The sequence below is a fragment of the Pan paniscus genome, chromosome 20, assembly GCF_029289425.2.
Source record: "Pan paniscus chromosome 20, NHGRI_mPanPan1-v2.0_pri, whole genome shotgun sequence".
Taxonomy (NCBI): Eukaryota; Metazoa; Chordata; class Mammalia; order Primates; family Hominidae; genus Pan; species Pan paniscus.
The window spans coordinates 42,650,695-42,677,880 of NC_073269.2; the positions used below are offsets into that span (position 1 = coordinate 42,650,695).

Sequence of the window (27,186 nt, forward strand, 5' to 3'; positions counted from 1 at the left end):
AAAGGTCTGAATAAGTTGTGATAAAGTTAGTGGTGACAGAGATCTGAATTACCCCGTTAACAGTGTTGTATTCATACGAGACCACAGCAACTTCAGCCTGTGCCTTCTCAGTAGAAAGAATTCAACTGAGGGGAAGCAGAAAAAAGAGACCAAGGCAAGTTTCAGAGCACGAGTGGAAGTTTATTTTAAAAGGCTTTAGAACAGTAAAGAAAGGAAAATTCACTTGGAAGACAGCCAAGCAGATGCCTGAAGGTCCAAGAAAGAAAAGACCAAAAAAAAAAAAAAAAAAAAAAAAAGTCTTTGGCCAGGTGCAGTGGCTCACACCTGTAATCCCAGCACTTTGGGAGGCCGAGGAGGGTGGGTCACAAGGTCAGGAGATCAAGACCATCCTGGCCAACATGGTAAAACCCCGTCTCTACTAAAAATACAAAAATTAGCTGGACGTGGTGGCACACACCTGTAATCCCAGCTACTCAGGAGGCTGAGGCAGAAGAATAGCTTGAACCTGGGAGGTGGAGGTTGCAGTGAGCCGAGATCACACCACTGCACTCCAGCCTGGGTGACAGAGCAAGACTTCGTCTCAACAACAACAAAAAAAAGACTTTAACCTTGATCCTAGGACTTTATACATTCACCTCTTTCCCATGATTCTTCCCTTAGGGTGGGCTCCCCAAATGCACAGTGCTTTCCTTACCCTTGGGAATTGAGCACACACAGCATGTTTAGGGAGTTATATACATGCCCATCTGAGGCTTTTTTCCTTTATCTGGTAGCATGTGGCCCTGGAACGTCATGTCGCCATTTTGTCTCTTAACACACATGGCCAAGAATCTGCTTCTCCCTGGGTCTGCACTCAATTAACACTTTTAATGTTAACAGGTGTGGACCATCAGGAGATTGTCCCTCCTTGGAATTTTCTTTTTTTTTTGAGATGGAGTCTCACTCCGTCACCCAGGCTGGAGTGCCATGGTGCAATCTCAGCTCACTGCCTCTCGGGTTCAAGCGATTCTCCTGTCTCAGTCTCCCGAGTAGCTGGGACTATAGGCATACGCCACCATGCCTGGCTAATTTTTGTATTTTTAGTAGAGACAAAGTTTCATCATGTTGGTCAGGATGGTCTTGAACTCCTGATCTCAAATGATCCACCTGCCTTGGCCTCCCAAAGTGTTGAGATTACAGGCGTGAGCCACTGCGCCCAGCAGAATTAACATTTTTAAAGAGGCAATGTCTAAACTGCCATACTATTACCTGACATTCCTAGTGGGTGGGCAGAGAGCCCTCACCTGCCTTGCTCAGGCCTAACTATATGTAACTATAAAATTCATGAAGGATAAATTTATGCAAGAAATTTTGTGTGTGACCAAGTTGGCTATAATTAGAAGACAATTATTTGTCTAAATATTTAGCTTTGATATTAAAATACACTAAAATGGCCAGGCGCAATGGCTCGCGCCTGTAATCCCAAGCACTTTGGGAGGCTGAGGTGGGCGGATCATGAAGTCAAAAGATTGAGACAATCCTGCCAACGTTGTGAAACCCAGTCTCTATTAAAAATACAAAAATTAGCTGGGTGTGGTGGTGCACGCCTGCAGTCCCAGCTACTCGGGAGGCTGAGGCAAGAGTATCGCTTGAACCCAGGAGGTGGAGGTTGCAGTGAGCCGAGATCGTGCCACTGTACTCCAGCCTGGGCAACAGTGGGACACTGTCTCAACAAAAAAAAAAAAAAAAAAAAAAAAGAAAGAAAGAAAGAAAGAAAAGACAACAATAGCCAGGCATGGTGGCGCATGCCTATAGTCCCAGCTACTTGGGAAGCTGAGGTGGGAGGATGGCTTGAGCCTGGGAGGTGGCGGTTGCAGTGAGCCAAGATTGTGCCACAATACTCCAGCCTGGGCAATAGAGCCAGACCTTATCTCAAGAAAAGAAAAAGGGAGGCAAAAAGACAAATAATCCTATAGAAAAATGAGCTAACAATATGAAAACTCTCAGAGGCAAATCTGGGAGCAAGTGAGGTTTATACTCATCAAAGAAGCATACAATTAAGTAGCATCATAGGATCTATTGTAGGGCCAGAGGATATGTTGTTCTTTTGGACCTGACTCTGAAAACATCTATTAAAAATTTTAAAATAACATCAATCCTTTGATCTACCAATCCCTTCCCTGTAATCTGACCCACATAAATAAAAACAACTGAAATCTAAGGGGTGATTACATGAATTTTTATTGTAGCATTTCTTATGGTGGCAAATAAGCAAACTGTGAGTAAACGAGGGCAGCTGAATAAATTTACAGTATACAATATTAGAGAATATTATGTTGCAATTGCTCATCTTACTGACCATCATAATCATTCTTTTTGCTGGGTCCAGGACCATGGCTAACTCATGGCACAAAAAGATAGTCCTGGTTTGGTCTGAATTTGAGTCCTAGTTATTCTGGTGACTTCAAGGCTACCCAAGCACATGGGCAAAACACTTAAAAAATATGAAAGATTATTTAAGTAAAGCAAAATGAGGAACAGAAGAAGACAGTTTAGATTCATGTACACATACATATATTTTATTTGGGTATATTACCTCAGAAAATCAACAACTGTCATTTTCAATCTTATCTCAAGACCAAACTTCAGAAATGCTAATAAGTGCTATAGTAATATTAACATTATATTGAGTTTAAAAGAAATTAATATATTTAAAATCAGTCTAAGGTTTTAATGCTTTATACCCATTTTCATAATCATTCAAAAACATCAGGCCGGGCATGGTGGCTCACGCCTGTAATCCCAGCACTTCGGGAGGCCAAGGTGGACGGATCACCTGAGGTCGGGAGTTCAAGACCAGCCTTTAGAGAAACCCCATCTCCATTAAAAATACAAAATTAGCCAGGCATGGTGGCTCACACCTGTAATCCCAGCACTTTGGGAGGCCGAAGTGGGTGGATCACCTGAGGTCGGGAATTCAAGACCAGCCTGGCCAACATGGTGCAACTCCGTCTCTACTAAAAATACAAAATTAGCCGGGCGTGGTGGCGCATGCCTGTAATCCCAGCTACTCAAGAGGCTGAGGCAGAAGAACCACTTGAACCTGTGAGGCTGAGGTTGCAGTGAGCCAAGATTGTGCCATTGCCCTGCAGCCTGGGCAACAAGAACAAAACTCCGTCTCAAAAAAAAAAAAATAATTAGTAGCTTTCTCTGTCAGTTTATTGTGGGAAGAAATCAAGTAAACAAATTCTCAAAAAGATTTGCTTCAAATAAGAGAACACTGTTTAGGTGGAAGATCTCCTTTTTCAGCACGGTCTTCCCAAGGTAACAAGGGGGTTGGGATTGACTTGGGTGTGTCTGACATAATTGAGAAAGAAATTTAGTCTGCAGGTTAAAAGTGAAGCTGAAATCCAGGAGTTAATGTTTTCCTCAATGGCTTATAAAAAAAATTGAAGAGTGACACAGTTTTCTCATTTTAAAAGTGGCTAATTTCTAATGCTAATACTGGTTATGCAGAGTATTAAAATTTCTGATAAATGTTTTAGTAAAAACTAATTCTCTCCATGTCTGTGCATATATTATTTAATAATATGATCCTTAAATGTATGTGATCCAACCAACCTGCGGCAAATCATAACCTCCAAGACTATATACAGATTAGAACTACGTACAGATTATGTAAAATTTACTCTTGTGACACGAGTTAGTTTAATTGAATTTAAGTTGCCACCCCAATTTAAAATTATTTCATATTTTAAAGATATGATTTTAGAAATATCTTCTACAGAATATTAGTATCTGACTAGGAATGTAAGTCCATTATGTTTCATGTACAGCTTCCTCACTCCTATCTGGACTTTTTAACTTTCAGAAGTTTAAGGAAATAAATAGCACGAATGATAGAATGAACACAAATATTACCACCACCCAGAATTAATATTTCGTTATGTTTACTTAGAATGTTTATTTCTTTTTAATAAGAAATAGATACAAAATTGAAGTATCCTTTAACTACCATGCTTGGTAACATTTCCCTTCCACCTCCTTTCTTCCTAGAGGTAACCACTCCACTTTTGGGAACTGAGTACATACATATCCTTTCAATCCATTCTTTAGTTTTACATAATTTATCCATAACCAATTCTTAGTACTAGGGCTGGTTAGTGTTGATTTTATTCAAATTCATAGAAGCATCATTACAATATGTTCATCATTTTTCTTCACTCTAATTTTTTTAAATATTTCTGTTAATATATAGACTTAATTTGTCACTTAACTGCTAGAGAGTACTCTACTATGTTACTATATCACATTTTATTCATCTATTTCACAAGAGACAGCATTTGTTTCCCAACTTCTGGCTACTATAACTCATGGTGCAATGAACTATACAGCTACAGACCAGTACATGACTCCCTGTGTTCATGTTTCTTGGGTAGATGCATATATATAGTAGTTCCCCCTTATCCACAGCTTTGCTTTCCATGGTTTCAGTTACCTGTGATCACCACAGTTCATAAATAGTTGAGAACAGTACAATAAGGTATTCTGAGAGAAAGATCATATTCACATAACTTTTATGATTACAGTATATTGTTATAATTGTTCCATATTATGTTTATTATTGTTTTAAATCTCTTGCTGTGTCTAATCTGTAAACTAAATTTTATCATAGGTATGTATATGTAAGAAAAAAACATAGACATCGAGTTTGGTCCTATCTGGGTTTCAGGTATCCACTGGGGGTCTTAGAGTCCATCTCTTGCAGAAAATAGGGGACTACCATACTCAAGAGTGGAACTACTGGGTATTCTGGAATGTTTTAGAAGTTCTTTCCTGCCCTAAGGTTTTAAAAACATCTTCTTATAAAACTGTTATATTATTAAGTATTGCTTTTTGCATTTTAGTCTTCAGTACTTTAAGAATTCATAAGAAAAATATTTTATATTATGATGGGAGATATTAGTTTTCCATATGAAGAGTCAATTAATTTTTAAGTAATCCATGATTTCCCCACCAATCTGGGATACCGCCTCTATCAATTACCAATTCCCCATATATTCATGCACACATTTCTGAATTCAATATTCTGTCTCAGTCTCAGTTTTATGACGGCTTCAACAACAAATAATTTTGATGATTCTAGTTTTACAATTCATATATGTAGCAAAACATCACAAAAATGATAATTTTGTCTCTTAATTTCAAATCCTCATACGTCTCATAACTATTTCTTAATGCATCTGTAGGCCTTCCAGGAACACATTAAGTAGCGTCCATGACTAGATCCTAACTTTAATGAGTATACTCCTAGAAGTACAGCATCCATAATGCTTGTTGTGGGAGTTTTGGGGGTACGGGTTTTCTTTATACTATAATACTTATTAAACATCATAGTATTTAAGTTTTGAATTGCTGCTGAAGCACTTCCCACATTCATGTCACTTTAATGTAAAATGAATTTTCCAATACACTATTAAGTGTAAAATCTGCTGAACGTTTTGCTAAATCCAAGGCATTCATAGAGAACTTTAATGAGTATGAATTCTCTGGTGTCTAATGTGATGTGACTTTTGGCTGAAAGCTTTCCCACATTCACTACACTGATAAGGTTTTTCACCAGTATGGATTCTCATGTGCAGAGCAAGGGTTGAGAACTGAGAAAAGGCTTTCCCACATTCATTACAACCATAGGGTTTCTCACCTGTATGGCTTCTCATATGCACAGTAAGAGATGAGCTTTGACAGAAGGCTTTCCCACAGACCTTACACTCATAAGGCTTATCACCTGTATGAATTCTTACATGTACAATAAGTGATGTGATTCGAGAGAAGGCTTTTCCACATTTATTACATTCATAGGGTTTCTCTCCTGTATGAATATTGTGATGTTTAATGAGGTATTGCTTCTGCCTGAAGATTGTTCCACATTCATTACATTTGTAGGGTTTCTCTCCAATATGAATTTTCTCATGCTCAGTGAGATTTGACTTGCCACTGAAGGCTTTCCCACATTCCTTACATGTATAAGGTTTCTCTCCTGTGTGACTTCTCTGGTGTCTAATGAGGCTTGACTTCTGAATGAAAGCTTTCCCACACCCTTTACATTCATAAGGTTTCTCTCCAGTATGGATTCTCTGATGTATAATGAGGTTTTCCTTCTGGCTAAAAGCTTTTCCACACTCACTACATTTAAAGGGCTTCTTTCCAGTATGGATATTCTGATGTTTAATGAGGTATTGCTTCTGGCTGAAGGCTCTTCCACACTGATTACATTCAAATGGTTTTTCTCCAGTATGAATTTTCTCATGCTCAGTGAGATATGCTTTGCCGTTAAAGGCTTTGCCACATTCCTTACATGCACAGGGTTTGGTTCCTGTATGATTTTTCTGGTGTCTGATGATGGTTGGCATCTGAATAGAAACTTTTTCACATTCATAAGGTTTCTCTCCAGTGTGATGTTTCTGATGAGAAAGGAAGTTTTCCTTCTGGCTGAAGGCTTTTCCACATTTATTACATTTATATGCCTTCTTTCCTGTGTGACTTCTAAGGTGTAGAGTAAGGGATGAGATTCGAGAGCACACTTTACCACATTCAGTGCATTCATGAGATTTCTCTCCAGTATGCATTTTCTTATGCTCTACAAGGTTTTGCTTCAGGCTAAAGGTTTTTCTACATTCATTACATTCATAAGGTTTCTCTCCAGTATGAATTTGATCATGCTGAAGGAGATCTGATTCATGCTGAAGACTTTCCAACATGCCTATCATGCATGTGAATTTAATCAGGAGATTTCCCTAGTATCAAATAAGATGTAATAAGGATGAAAGCTTTCCCACATTCACTAAATTCATATGGTGTATTTTCAATATTAATTCTTGGGTATCTAATGAAGTTAAATTTATGATGGAAGACTTTTCTCACATTGATTACCCTGAGATGAGATGATTACAAAAAGGGATAAAATGTAACATTCTCTTTATATTCTTAATGGTTCTTATACAGCTTCTCTCATATTTAGGTATAAATTGTGTATAAATTATGTTTCAAATTCTTTTAAACTGAGTTCCATACACAGAAGGGTAGTCTTGAAGAATCAATGACTGTTCAGAGGAAATACTTTGTTTCCTAAATTTTCCCTCAGTCTGTATTTTCACAGAGAAAGATGAGACTTAACTTACAAGTCTTTCATGTTGCGTCTTTATCTGTTTATAAACTTCCCAGGCTTCTTCTAAAAGGAAGTACAAAAAAATCATAATTGAAAAAGAGTTAATATAATATATAGTGCCTGGCATGTAATAAGCGTCCAATAAATTAGGTTATCATTATCATCAACATAATATCACTAACACCTTTGAAGTTTCCCATTATTAATATAATTTCAGAAATGTGTTACTGTAAAATAGATTCTTTTTTTTTTTGAGACGGAACTTCACTCTTGTTGCCCAGGCTGGAGGGCAATGGCGCGATTTTGGCTCACCGCAACCTCTGCCTTCCAGGTTCAAGCAATTCTCCTGCCTCAGCCTCCCGAGTAGCTGGGACTACAGGAGCCTGCAACCATGCCTGGCTAATTTTTGTATTTTTAGTAGAGACAAGGTTTCTCCATGTGGGCCAGGATGGTCACAAACTCCCGACTTCGGGTGATCCGCCCGCCTCAGCCTCCCAAAGTGCTGGGATTACAGGCATAAGCCACTGCGCACGGCTGTAAAATAGATTTTTTATCCAAGCCTAGTCTCATTATAAAACAAAGTTCAAATATAAATAACATTCCCAGGTATGTGTAATTTTAATTGCTTTTAAATGTAACCCAGCACACTTCATAAATCAGTAAAATGAGAGAAAATAAGGCTAGGTATGGTGGTTCACACCAATAATCCCAGCACTTTGGAAGGGTGAGGCAGGAAAATTGCTTGAGGCCAGGAGTTTGAGAGCAGCCTTGGTAACACAGCGAGACTCCCGTCTCTATAAAAAATTTAAAAACTCTATAAAAAATTAAAAGCCAGGCATGGTGCCTGTAGTCCTAGCTACTGAGGAGATTAAGGTGGGCAGATTGCTTAGGCCCAGGATTTCAGGGCTGCAATAAGCTATGATCGTGCCAGTGTCTGGGTGACAGTGCAAGACTCGGTCTTTTATTTTATTTTTTTGAGTCGGAGTCTCGCTCTGTCGCCCAGGCTGGAGCGCAGTGGCGTGATCTCGGCTCACTGCAAGCACCGCCTCCTGGGTTCACGCCATTCTCCTGCCTCAGCTTACTGAGTAGCTGGGACTACAGGCGCCCCCCACCATGCCCTGCCAATATTTTGTATTTTTAGTAGAAACGGGGTTTCACCATGTTGGCCAGGGTGGTCTCGATCTCCTGACCTTGTGATCTGCCCGCCTTGGCCTCCCAAAGTGCTGGGATTACAGGCGTGAGCCACTGCGCCTGGCCGACTTGGTCTTTAAAACATAAGGAATCGGTGGGAAACAGGATGAAAGGACAAATACTTAAAAGACTGGGAGTGCATAGGAAGACAGGGCAAAAATAAAATGAACAGAAAAGTTTAAATAAGGTGCTTATTTCTATGTCTTCCCGAAACACCATTAAAATGACAGTAAAAGGGTGAAGAGGGACACATAAGAACTAAAAGGTTAAGAAGATATCAGTGGACAAAAAGTATTAGGGTGACTAGGGATAGTGGCTCATTCCTGTAATCTCAGCACTTTGGGAGGCCAAGGCAGGAGGACTGCTTGAGGCCAGGAGTTTGAGATCAGCCTAAGCAGCACAGCAAGGCTTTATCTCTACAAAAATTTTAAAAATTAGGTAGGTGCAGTAGCATACACCTGTAGTCTTAGTTACTTGGGAGGTTGAAGTAGGAGGATCGCTTGAGCCCAGGAGTTCGAGGCTGCAGTATGCTATGATCATGCCATTGCAATCCAGCCTAGGTGACAGAGTATGACCTTGTCTCTAAAAAAAAAAAGTATTAGGAAATTTTGGAAAGAAAGCAAATAGAGAACTGTAAATCAACAGCAGAACTGAGTGGTTTAAAGAAAAGCCAGCAGATGTGGGGGCCACCTTCACAGGTCTGTAACACAGATATTGACAGATACGCTCTGTCAGTGGAGAAACTGGGCAAGAGTGGAAGGCAGGGCTTACAAAATGACTGTGAAAGGACCAGCTAATGCCCTGAACTCTCCTAGCTGGACAGAAATGTGAAGTTTATCATCCAGACAAAACCAAGAGGCTCCAAATTTAGTGATGACCAGCAAAGTAATGAGAGCATCCTAGTAAGAGAAGAATGAGTAAAAGTTTATACACATAACAGAGGCTCTTCTACTGTTAGATTCCGAGAATGCTGGTGGTTACTAGGTGTCAGATGATGGAAGAATTATTTTCTTTTTTCTTTCTTTCTTTTTTTTTTTCTGGGACGGAGTCTCGCTCTGTTGCCCAGGCTGGAGTGCAGTGGTGCGATCTTGGCTCACTGCAACCTCTGCCTCCCGGGTGAAGGGATTCTCCTGCATCAGCCTCCCGAGTAGCTGGGATTACAGGTGCCTGCCACCATGCCCGGCTAATTTTTGTATTTTTAGTTAGAGACGGGGCTTCACCATGTTGGCCAGGCTGGTCTTGAACTCCTGACCTCATGATCCACCCGCCTTGGCCTCCCAAAGTGCTGGGAATACAGCCATGAGCCACCGCACCCGGCCCGGAAGAATTATTTTCTGAAAAAATGAGAAGAGCATGAGAACACCTACAGATGCTAACATTTGGAATCATCTAACGAAACACATCTATATTACTGATTGATGCACAGTGAAAACCACCATCTCATAAGCCCCGCTTACGTACACAAATTAATGTAGAGCTAAAGATCAGAAAACATTTGATGAAAGCCCTAACATCAAAGGCAGATCAAACAACATACAAGGCAAAGAGCAGAAAAACTCACCCATATAATACTACAATTAATATCATGGAAAGTGAGGAGATTACTATTATCACTGCAATGAAATATTAACAGTGTTCTATAAAGAGGTGTTTTTAGAAATAAACAATATGAAATTGATCTTAAAAATTCAGTATGTTGGGGAAAGAAAGTCTAGAAAATCTCCTAGAATAAAAAAAGGAAGAATGGAAGAAGGGAGAAAGAAAGAGTGTAATGGTTGGAACATTAGTGGGTTAGTGGAAGAATCTGGAAGGATCAGCATCTACCAAAGAAGTTCCAAAGAAAGTACGAAGAAAAATGAATACAGGACATTTTCAAAGAGCTAATAAAGATCACTTCCCAGAATTACAAATCATGAGTCCACATACTTAGCAGGCTCATTGAGTACAAAGAACATTCCATTTAAAAAGATACCGGCGAAAGCACATCAATACAAAATTTCAGCTAGGGATAAAAAGAGGATCCTAGTTGGAGACCAGCCTGTGCAACACAGTGTGATCTTGTCTCTGCTAAAAATAAAAAAGATTATCTGGGTGTGGTGGCATATACATGTACTCCCTTCTACTTGGGGAGGCTGAGATGGTACGATGGCTTGAGCCCAGGAGAGTGAGCTATGATTACACTACTGAACTCCGGCTTGGGCAAGAGTGAGACCTTGTCTTAACAAAAAAAAAAAATCTGAAATGTTCCAAAACATTTATCATATAAAAGGAAATAAAAGAAAAAGACATACCACATCAAAAAGGCATCAGATTGCAAGACAATGGATAATCCTAACCATAAGTTACTTCCAACCTAGACTTCTAGGTTTTACAGTTCTGTCTGAAAGCTTGGGAAGAATCAAAACACAAAAATGGAAAACTAAGCAAACAAAACAAAGAAGCAAATATTAATTAAAAGAAAAGCAAAAGGTTATACAAGAAATCAAACAGAGTCATAGCAAATCATTTGGTTTACCAGTCAACAATGCTTACAGTGTTATAGTTATGTAAATGCTTACAAATGCTTTAATAAAAAAGCAGTGATCTTACTAGTATCAGAAGTCAGAAGGGGAAGTATGGGTATAACATACTGTAACATACTGGGGGTAACATTTCAGAACCCCATTAGTAACTGAGAAAACAACCACTCTCAACCTCTGAATTCAAATCCATAAAATACAATATAAATAAAAAGAAAAATGTATACACATTTATAACGTATTTTATTAATCAGTTTATCCTATATCTTGAAAATAGATTATAAACCACCTTTTTAAATGCCCAAAGAACATTCTCAAAATCAGCCCATATAGTAGCCTATTCCACAAAGTAGTAAAGGATGGACAAAATACTCTGACCAAAAAAACAAAAAAGCCAACACATAGAAATGACAGAACAAAAACAAAACCTTTCACTTATAAATTTCAAAATCTATTGGTTTGAACAAACCCTTTGGCCAGGGAAAATTAATGCTTGGAGAATGAAGTTTTAGCATAAAAGCTTACATCATTTTTAAAAAAGTAATAAAATAAGCACTCAAAGTAATTAACATAAGAAAAAGTAAATATAAGAAAAACAGACCGGGTGTGGTGACTCACGCCTGTAATCCCAGCACTTTGGGAGGCCAAGGTGGGCAGATCACTTGAGGTTAGGAGTTCGAGACCAGCCTGGCCAACATGGAGAAACTCCATCTCTACTAAAAATACAAAATTAGCCGCGTGTGGTGGTGGGCGCCTGTAATCCCAGCTACTCGGGAGGCTGAGGCAGGAGAACTGCTTGAACCCGGGAGGAGGAAGTTGCAGTGAACCAATATTGTGCCACTGCACTCCGGCCTGGGCAACAGAGTGAGACTCTGTCTCAAAAAAAAAAGAAAAAGGAAAGAAAAACAGAAAATTAGTAAAAATAGGAAAAAGAAATTAATGTATTACAAACAGAAAAAGAGAAATAATAAATTCATGAGTGGATTCTTAAGGAAAAACTTAAAAGAAGTAAGAGTAAAAAAGAAAGATATTTGGAAATAACTATAGATAGAAAATATGGATAGTACAGACTATTTTGTTAAACCCCATGCAAACAGAAAACTTAGCAAGTATAACCGATGCAAACTGAAACCAGAAAACCTAAACAGAAACATAAACATAGTACAAAATAGGGCTGGGTGTGGTGGCTCACGCCTGTAATCCCAGAACTTTAGGAGGCTAAGGCAGGTGGATCATTTGAGCCCAGCAGTTCAAGACCAGCACTTTGGGAGGCCAAGGCAGGCAGATCACAAGGTCAGGAGATCGAGACCACTCTGGCTAACATGGTGAAACCCCATCTGTACTAAAAATACAAAAACAAAAAAAATTAGCTAGGCGTGGTGGCAGGCGCCTGTAGTCCCAGCTACTCTGGAGGCTGAGGCAGAAGAATTACTTGAACCTGGGAGGCAGAGGTTGCAGTGAGCCGAGATCGCCCCACTGCACCCCAGCCTGGGTGACAGAGCAAGATTCCGTCTCAAAAAAAAAAAAAAAAAAGGACCAGCCTGGCCAACACCGTGAGACCCTGTCTCTACAAACAATTAAAAAATTAGGTGGGCGTAGTAGCAGGTGCCTGTAGTCCCAGCTGCTCAGAAGGTTGAGGTAGGAGGATTACTTGAGTCAGGAGTTCAAGGCTGCAGTGAGCTGTGATCATGCCACTGCACTCCAGCCTGGGAGACAGAGTAAGACCTTGTCTCAAAAAAAAAAGGAAAGAAAGAAGAAGGAAAAAATAGAGCTCTTGCCCCTTAAAGCCCAAGGCATGGATGGCTTAGCATGTGAATTTTACTAAACTTTGATTAGATAATGGTATTATTTATTTTAAGTTTTCCAATTACTTTTTAAAAATTCATGAAAATTGGTAGGATGCATAACAGATCAGGACTTATGCTACTATATTCCAAACAATCCAAAAGAAAATTAAAAATTACATCTCCTTTGTAATTAAAACCCTACATCCTTCACACACTTATCAGAATTGAATTTTTAACACTGTAAATGACAATGCTGAACTGAACTAGAAAACATAATCAGAACAAGTAAAATGGTTCTTTCAACATTTATCCCATGGTTTAAAAAATATTCTCAGGACCAGGTGCAGTGGCACACGCCTGTAATCCCAGCATTTGGGGAGGATGAGGCAGGCAGATCACTTGAGGTCAGGAGTTCGAGACCAGTCTGGCCAACATGGTGAAACTCTGTCTCTACTAAAAATACAAAAATTAGCCAGGCATGGTGGTGGACACCTGTAAATTCCAGCTACTCAGGAGGCTGAGGCAAAAGAATCGCTTGAACCCGGGAGGCAGACATTGCAGTGAGCCAAGATTGTGCCATTGCACTCCAGCCTGAGTGACACAGCAAGACTCTGTCTCAAAAAATAAAATAAGGCCGGGTGCGGTGGCTCACGCCTGTAATCCCAGCACTTTGGGAGGTGGAGGCAGGCAGATCACAAGGTCAGGAGTTTGAGACCAGTCTGGCCAACATGGTGAAACCCCGCCTCTACTAAAAACACAAAAAATTAGCTATGCTTGGTGGTGGGCGCCTGTTATCCCAGCTACTTGGGAAGACGAGGCAGCAGAATCGCTTGAACCTGGGAGGCAGAGCTTGCAGTGAGCCGAGATCGCGCCACTGCACTCCAGCCCAGGTGACAGTGTGAGACTCCATCTCAAACAAATAAAAAATAAAATAAAATAAAATAAAAAATGCTTTCAAAATATAAGTCAAAATGCTCTAATGGCAAGCAAACTCTTAATTGTATTATGTGTAAATAGTGACCTGTTAAAACAAGGGTTGACGCCAGGCTCGGTGGCTCACACCTGTAATCCCAGCACTTTGGGAGGCCGAGGTGAGTGGATCACCTGAAGTCAGGAGTTCGAGACGAGCCTGGCCAACATAGCGAAACCCTGTCTCTACTAGAAATACAAAAAATTAGCTGGGCGTGGTGACATGTTCCTGTAATGCCAGCTACACAGGAGGTGGAGGCAGGAGAATCGCTTGAACCTGGGAGATGGAGGTTGTAGTGAGCCGAGATCGCACCACTGCACTCTGGCCTAGGCAACAAGAGTGAAACTCCATCTCAAAAAAATAAATAAATAAATAAAATAAAAAAAAAACACCACAAGGTTGGCAAACTAAAAGAGTTTTTCTGGAACATGGCCATGTTTATTTATTTTCTTGTCCATGACTACTTTCACAGTATAATGCTTGAGATGAGTAGCTGCAATGGAGACCCTGTAGCCTACAAAGACTTAAATATTAACCATCTGGCCCTTTACAGAAAAAGCTTGCTGAACTCCTGTCCTAGAGTAGCAATTCCTCCATCTTCTATCTGGCTGAAACCAGGCTGCATTGTTGATCCAGCTCCAACCACAACCAGATAATAAAGAGAGAACCTGGGAGGAATCCATATGCTTCAGGGACCATAAGCACCAAAGTTAGCATGCAAATCTGGACTATTCACCACATGAGTGTTATGTGACCAAGAAATCAATTCCTACATTCCTTAAACTGGCACTTTGAAGTTTATTATAGTCACTTAGCTTTACTGTGATTAGTACACTTCTTATTGCTTTACATATCATGAATCTGAGATGCCTAACAAATACTAATCACCAGCCTGGACCTCTCTCCTCAACAATCAATTCAAATATCCAGCTGACGACTCAACATTTCCACTTGGATGTCTAATAGTGATCTAACTTACCCTGCCCCTATTCAAACTCTTTCTCCAGCTCCCAAACCAACTCCTCTCAAATTCTTCTCATCTCTTTAAATAGCAATCTCATTCTCCTTGTTGCTCAAACAATACTTCTCTTTCAGTCAGATTACACACTCTTTACAACCTCATAGCTTACTGGCTATTTTGGACAATCCTCATTGTGACCACCAAGGTCTAAGCCACATGTCTTGCCAGGATTATTTAACAGCCTCCTTACCAGTCTTGCTACTTTAGCTTTCACCTCTTTACAGTTCTCAACACACCAGCCACAGTAATCTTGTCACAGTCCAATCATGTCACTGCTCTACTTGAAAGCCTTTTTGTATCCTCATAAAAACATTTAGAAGCATACAGCAGACACTGTGAACAGTGGCTGCTTCTGGGAAACAGGGGATTGAGGGCCAAGAATGAAGAGACATACCCGATTGTTTTAATTTTCTATCAAGTATACATATTAAATTTTGATAATAATAGTATTATTTCTTCTTTTTTTTTTTTTTTTTGAGATGGGAGTCTCACTCTGTCGCCCAGACTGGAGTGCAGTGGCATGATCTCGGCTCACTGCAACCTCCGCCTCCCGGGTTCAAGTGATTCTTCTGCCTCAGGCTCCTGAGTAGCTGGGATTACAGGCGTGCGCCACCTCGCCAGGCTAATTTTTGTATTTTTAGTAGAGACGGGGTTTCACCATGTTGGTCAGGCTGGTCCTGAACTCCTGACCTCATGATCCACCTGCCGCAGCCTCCCAAAGTGCTGGGATTACAGGCATGCACCACCATACCCGGCCATTATTATTTCTTTTTAAAATTAACAGGGTAATGAACTAATAGGAAGTCAGCACTAATCCCCAAGCCTGTAATATTGTTAAAAAGCAGGAGGTGACATAGTGTTGAACTATGATGGCTGGAGGTAGGAAGACAATAGAAAACAAGAGTAAGGAAGCAAAATTCAATTCTGAGGAACATAACAATGGAAGGACAAAGAATGATAGAAAGTTAAAATGTAAAGAAAAGAATCTACTTGCTAGTTTTTGAAAGTTTTTTTATTGATACATAATAGTTGTACATAGAATGATTAATTAATTTATTATTATTATTATTATTATTTTTTAGACAGAGTCTCACTCTGTTGCCCAGGCTGGAGTGCAGTGGCACAATCTCAGCTCACTGCAAGTTCCACCTCCCAGGTTCACGCCATTCTCCCGCCTCAGCCTCCTGAGTAGCTGGAACTACAGGCGCCCGCCACCACACCTGGCTAATTTTGTTTTTGTATTTTTAGTAAAGACGGGGTTTCACCGTGTTAGCCAGGATGGTCGTGATCTCCTGACCTGGTGATCCGCCGGCCTCGGCCTCCCAAAGTGCTGGGATTACAGGCGTGAGCCACCACGCCTGGCCAGAATGATTACATTTTAAAGAACTTACATGCTAGTTTTTGAAAACTAACAGATCTATAAGGACTGAATGCTTAAGGAAACGCATCTAGGCATACAGGGAAAAGTGAAAAATGGAGAATGTTAGTGAAAGGAAGAAAAGTGAAATTGAGGCTGTAAAAAAATCATAAAATTGAGGCTGCAAATGATGTAGAATGACTGGCATCCAGAATAGATTTTAGAAGAGCAATCAGTCCTCTAGAATCTGATAAAAGGGATGCATAGATTCAGGAAGACAGTCTGGAAATGTCATTTAGGTATCTAAAGAATTCCCAGCAACAGTCACTCTAAAAGACAAAGGCTAGTACGAAAATCTCAAACAAACAAACAAACAAACAAAAAAACCCCACAACAACTCAGAGGCTGCAAATTCTCACTGAATAACTGCAATAAGTCTTTATCTCATTCATACCTACCAGGTTCTTGCTTACTCACACAAAGAGAACCTTCTTTACATTTCTTTCTCAATCATCTGTTGCTGTTCTTTTAAGTGCTGACTTTAAACTTGTGAGCAGAAAAATGACACTGGACTTGGATGTTATGGTTGGGGAACAAAGCAGCATCCCAAAATTCAGGGAGGGCCCTTAGAACTCTAAGAGGTTTTGCAGCTCCTGTGGATGTACAAGGAAGCAGGCCTGTGAAAAAGAACAAAGTAATGATGACTCTTTGGCTTTGACCCACATGTGAGCAAATGGAAAAACAGTATTTGTACATAGCACCTCAGGCCAGACCCATTATGCCATTCAAAAGCTCTACACATTTCAATGGCCGGGCATGGAAGCTCACGTCTGTAATCTCAGCACCTTGGGAGGCTGAGGCAGGCAGATCACTTGAGATTAGGAGTTCGAGACCCGCCTGGCCAACACGGTGAAATCCTGTCTCTACTAAAAATACAAAAATTAGCCAGGCGTGGTGGCATATGCCTGCAGTCCCAGCTACTCAGGAGGCTGAGGCAAGAGAATCACTTGAAGCCAGGAGGCAGAGGTTGCAGTGAACCAAGATCACGCCACTATACACAGCCTAAGCGACAGTGGAGACTCCATCTCAAGGAAGGAAAAAAAAAAAAAAGCTCTAAACATTTCAAAAATGAGAAACGGAAGGGACCTTATTTTCAGAATTTAGGTTACACAGAGAAACTATGAGAGACTAAGATGCCAGAGTTATCCACAATCACAACCTGTACAGGTTCCTTCGAGCAGGTGTCACTTGTGACCTTGCTCCTGAGTGAAGTCACATCTTTGCATATAATTTTTCCCCATAACACTTTTCTCATAAATATGAAGTAACCAACCTTGAGTGATATGGAAAAAAATACAGGAAATTATTCTGATGGTATTTATAAGTCAGAGCTCTAAAAAATTTAGAGGACTAAATTTTACTTAGATTAACTAGGAGAAGTTAAATATAGTAAGTGTCCTATAATAATAGTCTTCCCTTGATATCACAGGAGATTGGTTCCAGGATCACTGCGGATACCAAAATCTTCAGATGCTCAAGTCCCTTATGCTTCAAATATAAAGCCAGGCACGGTGGCTCACGCCTGTAATCCCAGCACTTTGGGAGGCTGAGGCAGGCTGACCACCTGAGGTCAGGAGTTCGAGACCAGGCTGGCCAAGATGGTGACACCCTGTCTCTACTAAAAATAAAAAAATTAGCTGGGCATGGTGGCACACACCTGTACCTCAGCTACTTGGGAGGCTGAGGCAGGAGAATCGCTTGAACCCAGGAGGCAGAGGTGGCAGTGAGCCGAGATTGCACCACTGCACTCCAGTCTGGGTGACAGAGTGAGACTCCATCTCAAAAAAATAAAAATAAAGTGAATGGAAGTATATTTACATATAACCTATGCACATCCTCCCATATACTTTAAAATTATCTCCAGATTACTTATCATACCTAATACAACGTAAATGTCTGGTAAATAGTTGTTATACTGTATTGTTTAGGGAATCATGACAAGAAAAAAAAATCTGTACATGTACAGTACAGACACAACCATCGCAAGCTTAACAACAGTTATGATTCATGTTTGTTGAATCCGTGGAAGCAGAGCCTACAGACACAGAGGGCTGACTGTATGTTCATTCACTGATTCAGCAAACATATACATTTATGATTATGTGTGCTGAGAAACCTTGGTTTACAATTTGTAATGGGATATAACAAATCAAAGGATCAAACTTACTTAGAAACCTTCTCTAAGATGTAAGTGCCTTAGAACCTGGCTAGACAGTGCTATAAATTGCTGAAACAGGTACAGAGGGGAAATAGATGGAGGCAGACTGCAGGAAGAAGGAGCCCTTTAGACATAAAGAGCTTGAAGTTCCCTGTAACTTCCAGGTGGACTGCACATTGGGCAATTAGATAATATGGATTAGGAGCTCAGGACAAGCCTCCAGCAGAAACAGACATTTATTAGTCATCTGTATTAGATGAAGCCATGGATGGCAGTGTAATGTTGTTGCTGATAGGAGTACTTAGATGATCAAGGCCAGAAACTTAGAAACACCAACAGTTAGGGGAAAAGCAGAAACTAAGTCCTGTCTTCTTTGTATCTTTTACTTTTTCTGTATATTTCAAAACTATTAACCCTGTTACTTTTTTATTTTATTGAAAAACATGTTAAGAATAAGTGTGACAAGATACTTGAATATGTTGATATGTTAAGAATAAGTGTGACAAGATACTTGAAGATAGGATACTTCTACCTTTGTATACACAAGAAAAGAATTTCCCCTATATTTACAAAAGGCTGGGGGAACCCTGATTAAATTAGGAGTGAGATTGCTGCCCTCACTGACGAACTAGGGAGTTTCTTGACCTCTGCGCTAAAGGCAGGACAAGTAGCTTCCAAATTCTGTGCCGTCTGCACTATTGGAAACTACCTCTTAAAGATATTCCTTAGTTCAGGGTTTCTCCAAGCAACTGCACCAAAGTTTCTCCAAAGTATTAAGAAAAGTCAATGCCTACTGGGTGTACAGGCATCCAGTAACAAGTTTTTCCGAAATCTTTCCTCTTTAAAAAAATAATGGAAAGGTAATGCTGATTTTGTTTTCTACTCCACAATAGGTCTGCTTTTATATAAAAAATCACCTTTAAAATTACTTATCCGCTCAATTCCTTAGCCTTTTCCGTTTCCTATTTTCCAGAAAACGCATCTTTATTATTTTAGAAATGAGAAGAGTGAGGCTTAGAGGTTGCTACCTCACAAAGCCATCCGTCCATCCTCACAAACTTGGAACCAGTTTCTCACTAACTGCACCCTCAACACCCCCTCACACTCTCGGTCACCCACCCGCGAACCCACCCGTACTGTACCCCTGCCCCCAGCCACACAAGCTCGGATCACCGCACATCATAGAAGGCGATTCCTCCCCTCCATACTCCCAGCCCCGTCGCAGGCACTGCAAATCCTCCCCTCCAGCGTCCCTGGCCCGTTTCACTGTCCAGAAACCCAAGTCCCACAGGGCCGAAACCCAACTCACCAGCAGACAAAGACGACCATGGCGAGTCGGAGATTCCGCGCCTGCGCACTCCTTCCGCGGGCAGCGCTCCCAGAGGTCTCCTGGGCTGGGCCAGGCCCCGGCTCAGAACCGGACGGAATCGAGAGATCTTGGCCCGTCCTCCGTGCCACTCTTTTGAGGGTAGACTACATTTCCCAGAAGGTTCAGCGGTTTGAGTCAGCTTTTCGCGCGAACTTTTCCTCCGCCAGAGCTTGTGGGACTGTCTCCCTGGCCGGGGCAGGGGTGTAAGGCCTTAGTCTTAGTTTACTCTATCCCTGGGATTGGGTAGTGGTGTAACATCAGCTTAAACACGCTGTGCTGACTTTATGTAACAGCCACGGTGCGATACTAAGCCAGGACCCCCACGAGACTCTCAGACACGGTTCGGGAATGAGGGTAATCCCTTTGGCTGGGCTCAAGCCGGGCGCCATCTTGCTCATCGCGGGCGTGGCGCTGAACTACATTTCCCAGAAGGCGCCGCGCCCTCGGCCCCCTCCCCTCGCGACTCCCGCGGCTCGGGGGAGAACTGCACGTGACCCAGGTGCTGGCCTCTGAGCGGGTCGCCTCGGAGACTACAGGATCAGGAGGAGGTTGGAGGTGAAGCGTCTGGAATCCGGTGCGGAGGTTGAGACTGAGTATTAAGTCTGTTCAGGCGGAACGGGCCGAGAAGGGCGGTTGTGAAATTGTGATTTTGTGACTGTATGTCCTAGCACAGTGTGTGATTGTGATTGTGTGTGACACCTTGTGTACGGATGTGGGGAGGACTCTGCGGGTGTCCCGTGAGTCCCTGTGTTAGGACTGTTATTGTGTGACTGTGTAACGCTGTGTGAGGGTGTGGGTTAGCTGTGACTGTGTGCCCGCGGTGGGTGTGTGATTGTGACTCTGTGACCATATGTTCGTTTGTGTGCAGATATAGGGAGCTTTGTACTTATGTAGTTGTGACTCTGTGTCCTTGTGTGGGAGTATGGAGGGTGGGTGCTTGTGACTTTGTGTACAGTGGTGGGTGTGTGACTGTGAAGCATTGGGTGTGCGTGGAGTTGAGACTGTGTGTGTCTTTGACCAAATGTCACACATAGTCATATGTGAGAGCAGAAGACAGCTCGGCCCCGTGATAGTAAAGGGGATTTTTCTGTGACACTGAGTTTTGAGTTAGAAGCCCCAGTTTCCTCTGATAGCCCTCCCACGGCGGGGGAGGGGAACGCAGAGTAAGCTCTGGCCTTGTCATTTGGGCCCTAAGGGAAGTGTATTGTCTCCCTTCTCATTTCTGTCCTCCAAGAGAGGTTCCCCAGAGGAGAGGAAATAACGGTTGTGATATCTAAAAGCCATGTTTAAGGTGCCTTGAGGTTTTCTGTTTGTTCCTGAAATGCTTTATTTTTCCAGGACCTGATTTTTTTTTTTTTTGAGATGGAGTCTCGCACTGTCGCCCGGGCTGGTGTGCAGTGGCGCGATCTCGGCTCACTGCAACCTCCGCCTCCCAGGTTCAAGCGATTCTCCTTCCTCAGCCTCCCGAGTATCTAGGATTACAGGTGCCGGCCACCACGCCCGGCTAATTTTTTTGTTGTTGTATTTTTAGTAGAGACGGGGCTTCACTATGTTGGCCTGGCTTGTCTTGAACTCCTAACCTCGTGAACCGTCCACCTCGGCCTCCCAAAGTGCTGGGATTACAGGCATGAGCCACTGCGCCCGGCTGATTTTTTTTTCTTAGCAAATGCCTAAAAGGACTTATCAAGTAACCTGGAATCTTCTGTTACTCTTTGGAAAAATCTTCCTAATTTTGTCTTATTAATATAGCAAATGGTTCAGTTTATCATGTATGCTTAGTTTGGTTTTACCTATATACATATGTAGATATATATGCATATACATACATACACATATTTGTATATGCACATATTGAAATGTATCTCATGTTTTAAGTGATATTTTAACTTCCTACATAATTGAAAGCTATTTGAGAATATATTAAATTGTAGATACTGTTAATTGTTTTGCCACATATGTGGCTAACTCAATATCCATTCCCTTCTTTATTGCTATAAAAGTCCTGATCTTGTTTGCTCTGCTTAAAGAAAAACAAACAGAAAACAAAAAACCCAAACTGTACATGTTCTAGCTTCTCCTGTTGATGTAAGTTAAAGTTCTTAGATTGGGCTTCTCAGTTTTTTTTTTTTTGAAATGGAGTCTTCACTTAGTCACCCAGGTTGGAGTGCAGTAGCGTGATCTCAGCTCACTGCAACCTTCACCTCCCGGGTTCAAGCGGTTCTCCTGCTTCAGGCTCCTGAGTAGCTGGGATTATAGGCGCCTGCCACCATGCCCGGCTAATTTTTGTGTTTTTAGTAGAGATGAGGTTTCCACCATGTTGGCCAGGCTGGTCTCGAACTCCTGACCTCAGGTGATCTGCCCGCCTAGGCCTCCCAAAGTGCTGGGGTTACAGGCATGAGCTACTGCACCTGGCCACTCAGGCAGTTCTTTAAAGGTATGGGGATGGGGTGGGGCAGGCTCAGTGTGCATGCATTCTTTTTCCCCTTTCTGTCTGGAATGTGGATATTGTGCTACATGCAGAGCAGCTGTCTCATAACCATGCATTTTTTTTTTTTAATTTTTGAGACAGAAACTTGCTCTGTTGCCCAGTCTGGAGTGCAGTGGCGCAATCTCAGCTCACTGCAACCTCTGCCTCCTGAGTTCAAGTGATGCTCCTGCCTCAGCCTCCTGAGTAGCTGGGACTACAGGCGTGCACCACCATGCCTGGCTAATTTTTGTATTTTTAGAAGAGATGGGGTTTCACCACGTTGGCCAGGCTGGTCTCAAACTCCTGACCTCAGGTGATCCGCCTGCTTCGGCCTCCCAAAGTGCTGGGATTACAGGTGTGAGCCACCATGCCCGGCCATAACCATGCACTTATAATGGAAGGAAGGAGATGAGAGTTTACAATGTCATATTAAATGAAAATAGAGGATTTTAAGTTATATATGTTGTGTGAAAGCAATTTGATTAGAAGATATGTATATTCTACCTATCTATGCATGAAATGTGTAGTTGCACTTTAATTTTCTTCATTGTAACTAGACGCAACTTGTGAAAGAAGGGACTTGTCTTTTTGTTTAGTTGTTCCATCTTCACCATTTACAATGGCTAGCACATAGTTGGCTCTCAGTAAATATTTGATTAATGAAAGAATAGTAAGTAGTTAATAAATGATAGCAGTGCTACTTAGTTTCTTTTTGGTTGCACAGAGGAAACATGCCCAGATTGCCTTAGGTTTCTGTTACTCTCTGAGATTACTCTGTGTTAACTCTACCTCTGGGGTAGGGAAGAGGTATGCCAAGGGGTGTTATAAGCCAACATTCTTCAAACTGGGTCTAAGTTCTTCATCATCCATAGGACTTTTGATGTTGGGCGAAAGATATTCACTGCTTTGATTATTTATTGTTTACTTTGATTATTAAGTTTCTGTAAAGCATAAAATATAACCAATTTTTCTCACATTTAAACTTGATTATTAATTTTGATTAATATATATATATATTTTTTTTTTGAGACAGAGTCTTGCTCTGTCACCCATGCTGGAGAAGATGGCACACTCTCGGCTCACTGCAACTTCCACCTCCTGGGTGCAAGTGAGTCTCCTGCCTTAGCCTCCTGAGTAGCTGGGATTACAGGTGCACACCACCACGCCTGGCTAATTTTTTGTATTTTTAGTAGAGACGGAGTTTCACCATGTTGGCCAGGCTGGTCTTGAACTCCTGACCTCCAGCAGTCCGCCCACCTTGGCCTCCCAAAGGGCTGGGATTACAGGAGTGAGCCACCACACCTGGCCAATTCTTTTTTTTTTTTTTTTTTGAGACGGAGTCTCACTCTGTCGTCCAGGCTGGCGTGCAGTGGCACTGTCTCGGCTCACTGCAACCTCTGTGTCCCAGGTTCAAGCGATTCTCCTGCCTCAGCCTCCCGAGTAGCTGAGATTACAGGTGCCTACCACCACTCCCGGCTAAATTTGTATTTTTAGTAGAGATGGGGTTTCGCCATATTGGCCAGGCTGGTCTCGAACTCCTGACCTCAAGTGATCTGCCTGCCTTGGCCTCCCAAAGTGCTGGGATTACAGGCATGAGTCACCGCACCTGGCCAGATTTGGATTCTTAAATGCCAATTGAGTTCTTAACAGGGAAATACTAGAAGCATTTCCATTACATAAGGAAAGAGACAAGAATACATATATCACCATTACTATTTAACTTTTTTTTTTTTCTTGAGATTGAGTTTTGCTCTTGTTGCCCAGGCTGGAGTGCAATGGTGCGATCTCGGCTCACCACAACCTCCGCCTCCCAGGTTCAAGTGATTCTCCTGCCTCAGCCTCCCGAGTAGCTAGGATTACAGGTTTGCGCCACCATGCCTGGCTAATTTTGTATGTGTATCAGAGACAGGGTTTCTCCATGTTGATCAGGCTGGTCTCCAACTCCCGACCTCAGGTGGTCCACCTGCCTTGGCCTCCCAAAGTGCTGGGGTTACAGGCTTGAGCCACCGCGCCCGGCCCTTAACTTTTTTTTTTTTTAAGAGATGCTTGGTAGAGTAATTAAACAAGTAAAAAGATTTAGAGGCAAAAAAATTCTGAAAAGAGGAAATAACAATGACATTAAATGCATAATTCCATAGGAAGTATGTCTGGAAGATAAATGTTTATGTATATATTTTTAATCACCCTCTGAACCTGAACTTGAGTTAATCAGACTCATTTATCACTAATCTTTAAAAGGGCTCTATTGATCTGCTTCCAACACCATACTCTGCTTCCATTCTCCTTCTGCTGTAGACACATTCAAAATGATTAATTTGTTGGACGCGGTGGCTCACGCCTGTAATCCTAGCACTTTGGGAGGATGAGGCAGGCGGATCACCTGAGTTCAGGAGTTTGAGACCAGCCCAACCAACATGGCAAAACCCCCGTCTCTACTAAAAATACAAAATTAGCCAGGCGTGGTCGTGCACACCTGTAATCCCAGCTACTCGGGAGGCTGAGGCAGGAGAATTGCTTGAACCTGGGAGATGGAGGTTCCCGTGATCAAGGTCATGGCATTGCACTCCAGCCTGGATGACAGAGTGAGACTCCAACTCAAAAAAAAAAAAAAAAATTAATTTTATCTTTATGCTTGAAAATGTTCTTACAAAGCATATATTTTACATACATGTATTAAAAAATATATGTAAATGTCTCCTATTCTTTTTCAGTAATCACAATGTTTTTACAATTATCTGTTACTATGTAAACATTTATTTCAAGGCATTGGTCACGTTACCTACCTACTCTTCCAGGGAATGGACATGCAGATTGCCTCCATACCCTCCCACCACAGGAAATGCTGAAATAAATAATCTCATACATATCCCTTTATGGGCCAGTTTGAGAATTTCTTAGGCCACAGAATTTCTGGGTCATAGGATATGAGTTTACTTGACTAAGTGGTGCCAGATTCTCTCCAGATTGGTTGTAGGAGTCCAGACTCCCACCAGTATGGAATGAGAGTTTCCATATCCCACATCTGTATGAACACAGCACTGTGTAGCTGTCTCATAGTTATCAGTCTAAAAGGTATAAAGTAGTATTTCTTTGTAGCATTAATGTGCATTTCTCTGATTGCCAGTGATTTTGAATAGCTTTTATGCTTGTTAGCTTTTTCAGCTTGTTTGTAAATTGCCTTTTGTACCTTTTGTTAAAATGTAATTGGGATTAGTCTTTTTCTTGTTAATTTGCAAATGTTTATGTTTTCTAGATATTAACTCTCTGTTAGTTTTAGACGCTGCTGATACCCTCTTATGTATTATTATACTTTTTATTAAACAGAAATACTTATTTTAATATTATTGTTATGTGTTTGTGTATATGTATGTGGCTTATGGTATTATTATTTAAGAAACATTTTTCTGGCTGGGCATGGTGGCTCACGCCTGTAATCCCAGCACTTTGGGAGGCCAAGGTGAGCGGATTGCTTGAGGTCAGGAGTTCGAGACCAGCCCGGCCAACATGGTGAAACCCCATCTCTACTAAAAATACAAAAATTAATCGGGCGTGGTGGCGGGTGCCTATAATCCCAGCTACTCAGGAGGTTGAGTCAGGAGAATTTCTTGAACCTAGGAGACGGAGGTTGCAGTGAGCCAAGATCGTGCCACTGCACTCCAGCCTGGGCAACAAGAGCAAAACTCTGTCTCAAAAAAGAGAGAGAGAAAAAAAAGAAACATTTTTCTTCTCTAAGGTCACAAAGAAATTCTTCTACATTTTTGTCTCTTGACTTTGTAGTTCTACCTTACACAGTTAGGTCTTTAACCTATTCCAGAGTAAAATTTTGTATTTTCAAAAAAAAACTATTCTCCCATAATTGTCTCTTTCAGCCCTTCTCTGTGAGATGGTATTTTTTCCTGCCTCTGGATGAAATGTCTGTCGTGTCATTATAGTCATTCTTAAGTAATAAAAAATCCAGTAGACAAGATCAGCCTTAATTTGCTAAATGAAATACCTGGTATATTACAATAATTAGTACTCTGAACTGTTTAAAATTAAGACTTCTTCCTACAACTGAATCTTAGGTAAAGATGGACACCTGCATGAGGGAAGGAATATGTGAGCAGCTTCCATTTCCCTTCCATGGTCTTCTCAGCTTCCTCCAACAGTAGATTGTTCAGCCTCCCTAAAGCAGGAGAAGAGGAAGGGGAAGGAAGGTAAGAGACAGTAAAGGTCTTACTTAACTGGGATTGTTATAATCAGTGTTTGGTTCTCTTCTGCCTTCATGGATAGTCAAAGCTGACCCTTTTTCTTATTGTTAGGTGTTTTTCCGGGTTTCTAAGCAAATACCTTGCTGCAGATCTTCAACTGCAGGGGAGGGCATGTTGCCAGAACATCCTGTTTACAGAGGCCACTTAAAATCCTTACGTTAACCCTAGGCATACTGTTGTCATCCTTTTCTGGTGGGTCACATTGGCCCTCCAGAAGTTCTCTAGATCAGGATCCAAGATCTCCTGAGGTCAGCTCACTCCATATGGTCCATATCCTGTCACCACGTGGGAATTAAGTTCCTATCTCTGTTTCTCCTAAATGGCAGGAAAAAAGGTAAAGTTCTCCTAAGAACTCTCTTAACACACTCCCCTTTGGATCTTAGAGGGACTGGGATGGATCGGGTCAACTTGCTTGGTTTGATTAAAGGAGGAAACACCCACCTCCTTTCCTCAGGGTGCTGAGAACACACCCACAGCTCTTCCCAAAAATAGTCCCACCTCACAAAAAGTCCTCTTCCTCAGCCTCCCCAGCCTCTCACATGTCCTTGAGGTATGTTGAACTGTAGCAAAAATTGTTTATAGCCAGTTTCTTTTTTTTTAATTTTAATTTTTTAAAATATGGTCAGCTGGGCGCAGTGGCTCATGCCTGTAACCCCAGCAATTTGGGAGGGCGAGGCGTGCGAATCACCTGAGGTCAGGAGTTCGAGACCAGCCTGACCAACATGGAGAAACCCCATCTCTACTAAAAATACAAAATTAACCAGGCATGGTGGCACATGCCTGTAATCCCAGCTACTCAGGAGGCTGAGGCAGGAGAATTGCTTGAACCCCGGAGGTGGCGGTTGCAGTGAGCTGAGATCGTGCCATTGCACTCCAGCCTGGACGACAAG

General features: G+C 41.6%; 1 protein-coding gene across 4 annotated transcripts; it reads right to left on the reverse strand.

The window, feature by feature from the left end:
- Window positions 1-159: 159 nt before the first annotated feature.
- Window positions 160-23,447, reverse strand: ZNF260 (zinc finger protein 260). 4 transcript variants are annotated; one of them, XM_063600200.1, is made up of 4 exons: window positions 19,520-23,447; window positions 15,992-16,669; window positions 10,630-11,477; window positions 160-7,210 (listed from the first exon to the last, which is right to left on the reverse strand). In XM_063600200.1, the coding sequence occupies exon 4, from the start codon at window positions 6,747-6,749 to the stop codon at window positions 5,511-5,513; it is 1,239 nt and encodes a 412-aa protein (XP_063456270.1). In that variant the 5' UTR covers window positions 6,750-7,210; window positions 10,630-11,477; window positions 15,992-16,669; window positions 19,520-23,447; the 3' UTR covers window positions 160-5,510. The 4 variants fall into 4 exon arrangements, with proteins under 4 accessions (XP_063456270.1, XP_008959046.1, XP_008959045.1 ...); XM_008960798.4 differs by lacking the exon at window positions 10,630-11,477 and having other exon boundaries at window positions 16,470-16,669; XM_008960797.5 differs by lacking the exon at window positions 10,630-11,477 and having other exon boundaries at window positions 16,451-16,669.
- Window positions 23,448-27,186: the final 3,739 nt, after the last annotated feature.